This window comes from Sinocyclocheilus rhinocerous, unplaced genomic scaffold, assembly GCF_001515625.1.
Source record: "Sinocyclocheilus rhinocerous isolate Xijiao unplaced genomic scaffold, SAMN03320098_v1.1 scaffold1296, whole genome shotgun sequence".
NCBI classification, from domain to species: domain Eukaryota; kingdom Metazoa; phylum Chordata; class Actinopteri; order Cypriniformes; family Cyprinidae; genus Sinocyclocheilus; species Sinocyclocheilus rhinocerous.
This window is the reverse complement of record NW_015659405.1, coordinates 761713-772447: the sequence shown is the minus strand read 5'-3', so window position 1 is coordinate 772447 and position 10735 is coordinate 761713. Positions and strand designations below refer to the sequence as shown.

General features: G+C 36.2%; 1 protein-coding gene across 1 annotated transcript in view; it reads left to right on the top strand.

Moving 5' to 3' along the window:
• LOC107723838 (WD repeat-containing protein 18-like) overlaps window positions 1-10735 on the top strand; it is a 91167-nt gene that overhangs the window by 14171 nt on the left and 66261 nt on the right. The window contains exons 5-6 of the mRNA XM_016532552.1: window positions 6167-6250; window positions 9025-9168. Coding sequence (XP_016388038.1) covers window positions 6167-6250; window positions 9025-9168 — 228 coding nt within the window. The remainder of the gene's footprint in view (window positions 1-6166; window positions 6251-9024; window positions 9169-10735) is intronic.

Genomic DNA, 10735 nt, shown 5'->3' with positions numbered 1-10735 from the left:
CCGTCTTACCTTAGACCCGCCCTGAGTGAGCTGTGAGCTGTCCGCCATTGTGTCGACTCCGGTGCAGGGGAAGACAAGAATGTCTCCGATTAAGCAATTTGAGATGTTTTGTTGTTGGATGTAATAATGAACACAGCAGTCGTCATTTACTCCCAACATCTGAGCCGCTGAAGACGCAGAGGATTAACGTTACGTTCGTTTTTGAAGGGAATGCGCCGATCCCCGATCGACCTAAATGCGTTTAAGTTTACAGTTTGCTCGTCATCCCACAGAAGGGAGGGGCGGGGTCAGCAGAGCTCATTAGCATTTAAAGCAACATGGACTAAAACAGCGTGCTGAAAACAGAGCTGATTTTGACAGGGTAAAAAGGGTGTTTTTACACTACCATTGAGAAATTTTAACCAAAGTATGTTATAGACTTTTCATTAAGACTTAAAGAATCATGTCAGCTTGTGGAAAATGGGCATCCGATGACCCCTTTAAGAGAAAAGGGAGAAGGGAAACAACAAAAAACACGTGCACAATGACAGCGTAAAAAACAACTTTTTCATTAAATAAGATACATAACGTAACAACACTCTATGTAGTATTTACGTAATATAAAATATTTAGTTGATTTATTAAATTTCTTATGTTATGTTACTCAATCACTGATTAATCTTTCCTTTTTAGTTATTTATGGTTTATGGAAGCCTCCCAAATGCTTCTTATTTTCAAATCCAGAGTATAAACTGCACTTTTTAGATCAAACTCCAAGAAGAGAAACTCCAAACCAGAAGCATCAAAATATCAAAGGAAACATTTGCAGCAGAGCGTCCCGCCAAGGTCATCCAGAGATCACCCCGTGGACTCGCTTTGAGTGTTTCCTGTGTGATCATTGAACCTCAGAGATGAATAATTTCCAGTTCTTTATATTGATAGCCTGTGAAGAAGTGGAGGACTTATTTGATCTTTCATGGATCTTTTAAGCCCAAGTAACACTTCAGCTCTCGCCGCTGATCTACTCGTCACGTCTAATGATATTCCGGTACGATTTTGGATGAGACTTTATTCCTGTTGTCATTGACATTGCTTTGACAGGATTACGCCAATAATCAAGCCCATTATAAAGAAGCCACAGGCATGACTGATCTACAGGCTACATGCTCTGAAGATCTGTCATGAACGACTGGCTGCTTAGTTTTTGTTTAAGCTGGAGGTGTGCCCACGGCGCCACGGCACACAGGCGTTCAATGTCACACTGAGTGCACTCTCTCATTACCCACAATCCCCCATGGGGCTTTTGCAGGACCGGTTGCTGTCATCACAGAGCTCTAGTGAGGAGAAATGGGTGAACGAGGTGTGGGTGACTGCGCTAATAATAAAGGGGCGTTTACCTCCGGGTGACTCACCTCTCTTTTTCTCAGGACCATGAACCATTTCCAAGATTGTTGTTGGGATGAATGTCCTGACAAAAAATGCTCATAGGTCTCGTATAATCAGCCTCGCCTCATGCTGTCCAAAGCCATTTGAACGCTGTGGCTGCCGTCAGGGTCTCAGGGCCAATCTATACCCGAATCGATCAACCCCCAGAAGGAGCCAGCGATTCAAAATTTGTTTGTGGTGTCCATGGGAATGCGGCTCACGCTGTTTAATTGGGTGACACGTTCTGCACTCGGGTATTTTGAATGATGCTTGTGTCATGGGCTTCCTGTGTAGATATTGTCATGGCTGGTTTAAGGCTGATGTTTATCGGCTTGGCTCTGCTGTGGAAGATAGCAGCGGGTTGCAGTATTTTGACGTGAGGCGGCATCTTATTCTAGACAGCTGGATGTAGATGTGAGCGCATCCAAAAATGCAACATTTATAAATAATAAATCATAATAAACATTTCTTCTGCCAAGTAGTATAGTTCATTAGTCTAATTGTAGACTGTCAGCAGTTGCCAAACAACTTGGTGCGTTAATATAGAATTCAACTGATGTGCGGTCACAGGTTCATGGGATCCAAAATAATTTTTTTGCATTATTTTTTGGCATAGAGAAGACTTTTATCTGTTTTTTTTTTTAAGAAATTGATTTTTCAGCAAGGATGCTTTAAATTGGATTGAGAATACTGATTTGTATAGCAGATTTCAAAAGCGATATTTATCCACCTTTTATAGTGTACATTATAATGAAGTCACTTATAAATTCAGTTGAAACAAAAAAACTACTTAATTTTGTCTTTTCTGTCTTAATTTTCTGTATTTAAAAAAGATAGAATGATCTTTTTTAGAATTATATTAAATTATATATATATATATTTACTACTAGTTTACTGCGAAATAAACATGAATGAACATCTCATGCCTCATGTAATCGCTCAATCAGTGTTTCAACCATGGAAAGACGTTAAAACAAATGTCACGTAGCATTTAATTTACTTCAGACAGGCAAGTCATCATTAGTCGAGCTCGTTAGTTCGCTAGAGAAATTAAGTCTAAAGAGCATTTTGCGAAATATTAGACTATATACGCATTATATTTTACCTGTTTACCATGTCTTAATTATTTAATGTGTTTAAATAAATCTGTTATGAAACAAGTTATAACAGCCACTGTATAAATGAATATATTTCAGCAACAAATAGAAATTGTATAGTTTAGAAGTTAATTAAAAAAACTGCGTTACGTGCAATTTACATGTTTGCATACGATTATTAAGTTGAGTGTTGATTATTATATTTAAAAATAAATGGTAATTAAATTTAATATTGGGCTCTGTTGTTAATTGTAACCTTGTATTAATGTAAAAGGGCTCCCTATAGTTTAGAGCATAAACAGAGGTAGATTTTTATCCCTAAGAAAATTTTTATTATAATTGAATTTATTTAAAGAAAGAGCAGTTTGTTCAGTAAACCACTGTTTAATAAAAGAAAAGCAATTTTATGTTTTGTTTTTCCCCCTGCTGTACCGAAACCATACCGAACCATGACGTCAAATCCGAGGTATGTACTGAACCATCAGGTTTGTGTACTGTTACACCCCTACTATTTACCTTGTCTGTTTAATTTAATTGCCATTATGAATCCGTGCAACATTGTTTTAAAACTGACTGTGTTGTACAATTGTTTACAGTTTGCTCGTCATCCCACAGAAGGGAGGGGCGGGGTCAGCAGAGCTCATTAGCATTTAAAGCAACATGGACTAAAACAGCGTGCTGAAAACAGAGCTGATTTTGACAGGGTAAAAAGGGTGTTTTTACACTACCATTGAGAAATTTTAACCAAAGTATGTTATAGACTTTTCATTAAGACTTAAAGAATCATGTCAGCTTGTGGAAAATGGGCATCCGATGACCCCTTTAAGAGAAAAGGGAGAAGGGAAACAACAAAAAACACGTGCACAATGACAGCGTAAAAAACAACTTTTTCATTAAATAAGATACATAACGTAACAACACCTATGTAGTATTTACGTAACATAAAATATTTAGTTGATTTATTAAATTTCTTATGTACAATTTTTACTCAATCACTGATTAATCTTTCCTTTTTAGTTATTTATGGTTTATGGAAGCCTCCCAAATGCTTCTTATTTTCAAATCCAGAGTATAAACTGCACTTTTTAGATCAAACTCCAAGAAGAGAAACTCCAAACCAGAAGCATCAAAATATCAAAGGAAGCATCAGCAGCAGAGCGTCCCGCCAAGGTCATGCAGAGATCACCCCGTGGACTCGCTTTGAGTGTTTCCTGTGTGATCATTGAACCTCAGAGATGAATAATTTCCAGTTCTTTATATTGATACCCTGTGAAGAAGTGGAGGACTTATTTGATCTTTCATGGATCTTTTAAGCCCAAGTAACACGTCAGCTCTCGCCGCTGATCTACTCGTCACGTCTAATGATATTCCGGTACGATTTTGGATGAGACTTTATTCCTGTTGTCATTGACATTGCTTTGACAGGATTACGCCAATAATCAAGCCCATTATAAAGAAGCCACAGGCATGACTGATCTACAGGCTACATGCTCTGAAGATCTGTCATGAACGACTGGCTTTCTGCTCTCGGCTGTTTTGAATGATGCTTGTGTCATGGGCTTCCCGTGTAGATATTGTCATGGCTGGTTTAAGGCTGATTTTTATCGGCTTGGCACTGCTGTGGAAGATAGCAGTGGGCTGCAGTATTTTGACGTTGGTGTGTATTATTCAGGCGTCGTCTTATTCTTGACAGCTGGATGTGGATGTGAGCGCATCCAAAAATGAGCGTAATACCCCCAACATTTATAAATAATAAATTAGAATAAGCATTTCTTCTGCCAAGTAGTGTAGTTCATTAGTCTAATTGTAGACTGCCAGCAGTTGCCAAACAACTTGGTGCATTAATATAGAATTCAACTGATGCAAAAAAGTTTTTTTGGCATACAGAATACTGTTATATCTACTGTTTTGCTAAATAAATAAATATTTTTTATTCAGCAAGGGTGCTTTAAACTGATAATGCTACAAAATATTTATATTTCAAATAAATGTTTTTTTTTTGGGAAACTTTCTATTCATCAAAGAATCGTGAAAATCACGGTTTCCACAAAATATGAAGCAGTACAACTGTTTTTAACATTGATAATAATGATAAATGTTTCTTGAGCAGCAAATCTGCATATTAGAATGATTTCTGAAGGATCATGTGACACTGAAGACTGGAGTAATGATGCTGAAAATTCAGCTTTGCATCACAGGAATAAATAATATTTTAAAATATATTCAAACACAGGTTATTTCAAATGGTAATAATATTTCAAAATTTCACAGTTTTTACTGTATTTTCGATCAAATAAACGCAAACTTGGTGAGCATAAGATACATTATGACATAAAATCTTACCGACACATTTTTCAGCAGGGATGGACGATGTTGGCTGGTCAGCCATAACATGAAAATGATTATCATCACAATATCTATAGTTTGGCCTAAATCCTAACATTTTTTTGTCATTCTTATGAACCTGTGCTACACTGTGAATGAATAATTTATTGTTCTTTTAAAAATGACTGTGTTGTAAAAAAGTGTGCGACAGCTCCCTGAGTACTGATGAGCATTTCAAAGACAACACGAGGCAGCAAGGTGCTGAGAGGACTTAAATGTTCCCATCCGCCACTTTACTGGCCTGTGAACGACAGGGAAACCTTTCTGTTAGCTGAACCGAAGAGTTCTGAAGATCCCTTTTAAATTAGATTGAAATGCAGCCAAAATCTCCTTGGAAAGTGTTCAAATGCAATAGTCCTTCATTTGATTTTGGGATAGTTTCATTTGCACTTGAAGTGGTCTTGTTACCAACTTAGCTGTCATTAGCTATGTTTCCATCCAAAGTTGCTAATTTAACTTATGCGCAAAATTGGAATATCGCATAAAACATTTACAAATGAAGCACCGTTTTTCCATCCAATGAGACAAAGATGACAAAATCATCACTTCCTGATAAACTGGCACTAAATATCAATAAGAAAAGTAGGAGAAGCCACTGAATGTAATAATTTTCATATATAATAAATGACTTGCGCATCAGAGCGAGCAGACGAAACAATAAATGCGGTCATTGCTTTCAGAGGCGGATGCTGCTGTTCGGGAATGCAGTCATGTAAAATTATATAGAAATGCTTTGACAGACTTTGCTCAGGCATTTCAAAATGACCAAAACAACATTTTAGATGCTGTGCAATGAGATCGGTCCGCTGGTTAGTCAAGTTATCCCGTCTCATCGCGTAAAGTCACATGACTTTTTTTGATGCGCATGGAGGATTTTATTTGGTAAATGTGTTTCCATATCCCATTATTCGCATTAACTTTTTTCAAAATACACCTCAAGCGAGCATAAAAACTTTTTTTACGAATGAAGGGATTTTTTTTCTCGAACTTTGGTGTTTCCATCACTCTTTTCTGATACGATACTTCAAAATGCACATAAAAACAGGGTGATGGAAGCATGGCTACTGTATGCTTAGCTCTTAGTGTGCCAATCTCTCCATCAAAGTTCTTAGCATTAACAAAAATTACAATAAAATAAAAATATAAAATTGAAAGTAGAAATTAAAAATATTTGTTTTTAACCATACTAAAATTGAAAACAAAATTAGAAAATGATGCTACATAAAGTAGTGGATTTTTCAAAACTATAACAGCTATTATTTCCATGTCTCCTTCTGCAGGAACGGACATACAGCTCTTTCTTGTTGATTTTGTACAACAACCTGAAATCACTACATATCTGTCTACTGAAAGAAAGAGATGGGGTGAGGCTTGTTGATCAGGTTCAGTGTCAAAGTTGATTTGATTTTAAGTCAAACGTCTGATTCCTGGCCTGGCTTCCTTCTTCGTTTGAACCGAGTCTGTTTATGAATTTCATATAGGTTTATATGAGGTCAGAAAACTGATTTCTGCTGGCCTTGAATGGAGTTCGTCTTCATTATAATGGATAGTGGGTTGAGTCATGCAGTATATTGCATTTTATATATATAAATAAATACAGCCTGAAGGTATGTGAAATGAATAAGCTATGTGAAAAATTTAGGAAATGGCATTGAAAATGCAGTCTTGACAGAATTTAAAGGCCAATTTTTGAATGTGTCAACCAGTAAATTGGCTTTTTGTTTGTTTATAAGTGTTTCTTAGGGATTTTTTAATTAAACTCCTTTTAAACCAGTGGAAACTGGTGCTTTTCGGACGGCAGTATAGAAGCACAGACATCGCTTATCAATGGTGAAATATGTACTACAAAGATTCTTCTCAAACTTCCCCTAAACAGAAAAGTTTTTTCTGATATTTGTTGGCTCTAGTCACTCCCTCCCATTCGTGCTCTGTCTCCTTTAGACAAAGTGGTGGCCATCAGATAGCCATCGATCAGGTTGATTATTTTGATGTTTAATCCGTCCCACTGTTGTTCATTAGTCATCTGAGCTCAATAGCATCGGCTACAGTGGTTTACAGCCTGTCAGTCATCGTAGATGAAGTATTCTGTCTGTTGTTGTCGTGAAGGGATTCTGGGAGGTCTCGGCGCACAAAGAGATGGGCTTGTTAGCGCAAGAGGGATGGAGAGATGTCTCTGTGTCAAACTGCAGACCGATCACTTTTGGGTGTTTAATGATGGTTAAAAATGTCTGACGTCTGCATGGAATGACAAACTAGACCAGAGTTCAGCCAGGAACTCCCAAAACAGATGCTCCACACGACCTTTGATTTATTAAATAGTCAATTAATTTTGTTTAACATTGCATGATCTTTGCTCTACATGTTTAGAAGGAAGCGTTTATGCCTATGGTTTCTCATGAGGACTTACACAGTTTTTCAATTATGACTGATACGAGTTATAGACTGATGAACTGGTTTGGCACATTCATTGGTTCATATTTGAGCATTTAGAAAATCAGCATTGGATGATGATAACTATTCCAGTAGGCAGATTAAAGGGATAGTTTCTCCAAAAATAAAAATTTGTTTGTTTCTTCTGTTGAACACAATAGAAGATATTTCGAAGAATGTTGGTAACCAAACTTTTGCTGGTAGCCATTGACCTCCATAGTATAGAAAAAAAAAATGGTTACGCACATTTTTCAAAATATTTTCTTTTGTGTTCAACAGAAGAAAAACACTCATACAGGTTTGGAACAAATTGAAGGTGAGTAAATGATGACAGAATTTTCATTTTTGGGTGAACGTACCTGTATATATATATATATATATATATATATATATATATTCTTTATTGTTATTAAAGTTATTGTTATTAAAAATTATTGTTAATTTTATTAATTTGAGTACTTATAGTTGCCATTAAGTTGCCAAAGTTTATCATCTATTTATATATTTATTGCAGTTCTGCTTCAGTTCCCGAAAATAAAGGGGTTTAGTTTGTTATCAGTGACAACACTGCCTTGTTAATTTCTTATTTTATTTTATTTTTTTATTTGTGAGTTTTGAGTTTTAAGTTTTGTGTAAACTTAGTTTAAATTTGTTTAAATTCATGAATTATTATTTCCTGTTATTACATAATTAAATTCTTAATTCTAATAATTATAAATATGTTAGTATAAATCTATATTTGTAATCATATTTATGAAAGTTTAATTAATTTAATAAAATTATTTAGTATATTTCAATATAATTTAAAATTTCATTTCAAAGGTTTCATTTGTTATTATTGTAATGTTGTTGTTGTTGTTATTGTTAACATAAATTTATACTATACTTTTTTTTGTATTATCAGGATATCAGCCATTCTGCTTTCTAGATAGCGCCATGTTTTTCCTAAAAATGTGCATAAATTATTAAAAGATTAAATGATATAGGTTCTGTTCTGCATGTTTTTCTAATTCAGTAAAAGTGGCTATGTAATAATGGGCAGTTTCCTTTCACTCTTGACATTTTATGACAGGGTCATGGGCATTGATCCTTTTCAGCCAAAATTATTTTATGGTCAGTTTGTCTTCTTTATGATGGGCCATCAATCATGCTGGACTCATGCAGGGAAGGGCAGCAGAGCTCCTCAGTTAAATTCTCATTGCACAAGCTCACAAAGTAAAAAAAAAAAAACTGCCACTTCAACTTTATATTTCCATTGATTTGAAGATCTTTTAAAAAGCAGCTGTAAATTTGAGAATAATGGTGGTTCTCTCCCTACAAGCTCTGCAAGAATAGACCTTTCACTTGGACTAAAAGTTCGTGTTGTTGGCTCAGCAAACTCACTGCAGAGAACTTGAGCTTTCCAAAGCTGAGCTTCTGAGCTGTCTAAATGTCCACTGCAGCACTTTCTCTGAGACGATAACACTGCATTACCACTGAACCAATGAGAGACCATCAGACTTTTTGGCAAAAGTGTTACCATTAAGCTGGAAGTTGGAACAGGAACAATTCATTTGTATTCACGATTCACATGATTATGCTTGACTATTTTAAGATACATTTAATCAAAACTTTAGTTGATTACTAGATTATTATTGTTGTTTTCATCATCTTGGACATCCTTAATTTTCATTGACCAGATGTGTTTCTCTCCCCTCATGTGTCACAGGTCTGGGAAATTTCATCTGGGGAGATGCTCCTGTCCGTTCTCTTCGATGTCGGCATCATGTCAGTGACCTTTGACCCCTGCGAGTATTTCCTGTTCTGCGGAGGTAGTGACGGCAATATTTTTCAGGTGTCTCTCTGCAGCACGGTAAGCACTTTAGACACCGACATTTCCTTATCAATGGCATTTATCCTGAAAGCAGGTCTGATGAGACCTTTGTAATAGAGTTTTTGTCACCGTTGTGAAGATGTTTATGAGACGTTTAATTGGCCGATAGCGCATGAAGCAGCCTGTTGAGGTTTCATAAGCGGTAATGCACCCTGTATTATCTTCACTGCGTTAGACGGACAAGATTAGGTAATTTTAACTGGACTCCTGTTTGGCAGTGATTAGATAAAAATAGTGTCAAGTCATTTTCTGTCAAATCTTCATTTCTTTTCTTTCACATAGTCCTCAGAGTAAACAGTCAATTTCAATTCCTGGTGTGAAGCGTTTATATGCTGATCTTTGTGATCCTCTGTCCTGATCCTTCATATGTCTCCTCAGCACTGCTGAGAACTGAAGTGAGTGCTTTTTTAAATTTTTCTAGAGAGCTGTCCATTTCAATCCAGGTCAGGGCATCTTAGAGAAAAGCACTCGGTGCTGAAAGGCAAAAATGGATGTGAAATCAATGTGTTTCCTCACATTCTTACCTCTCTTCACCTTTACACTCATCTCAAAGGGAATTTCAGATTAAACGTATGCAGGTGTCATGGCCATTGTCAGTTTCACTTAAAGCCAATGTAGTTTTGCTGGATCATTGGAAGTAGGTTATTCCCCAGCAGGTACTTTTGGCTTTGAGAATATATGAGGCTCAACCAGCGGAAACATCTGTTTACCGAGAACATTGTTATTGGGAATTTTGTTGTTTTTGGAAATTATTGAATTTTAAGGAGATCACAGAAAAATGCATTTACTCATCCTCGTGTTTTCAAACCTGTATGACTTGTTTCTTCTATGAAATGCAAGGAGATGTTTAGCAGAATGTTCATGCTGTTTTTTCCAATGTAAAGTTAATCTGACAGCATTGCATTCAATCCTCCACCAATGCCGTCTTTTATTGCGTCACTGGTTAGCCTCTGGTCTGTCTTTGCACGTTCATGTGTTTTGGAGGAGGTGTGGCTTTGGAGAGTGATTTGCATGGAGGGTGGGATATTGTGCTTTCAAAGCTAGCTTGCTATTGCTACCCTACGTTTAATGTACTGCATGAAAAAATTATTATTCATTTTGAAAATTACTATAATCTACTTTTAACAGAAATTAGCACGCACAATTAAATAGGGATGCACCAAATTTCACTGGACAAAATAAATTGATCTCTGTGCACAGGCATTTGAGAGACAAGTCCGAAGGGACTGTCTGCAAAGTGCAAAACCCAAAAAGCATTGACTACAAAAATATTCAATAACTTCACTGTATCACACTGTAGTGTCACCAAATTCAGTTCACACATCAGTGCTCTCCTGCTGGTTATACTACAACACTGAAAAATTGTGCTACTTTCAATAAAAAATTCAGTGTGTGGTTATTTTATTAGTTTGTAGTTTTTCAGTTCAGATTACAGCCCTCTATGAACACCTTGGCAATTGAATCGCCAATGGCTAGTAAATTTTTTTTGTTTACTCGCCAGACTTATATATATATATATATATATATACACACACACACACACACA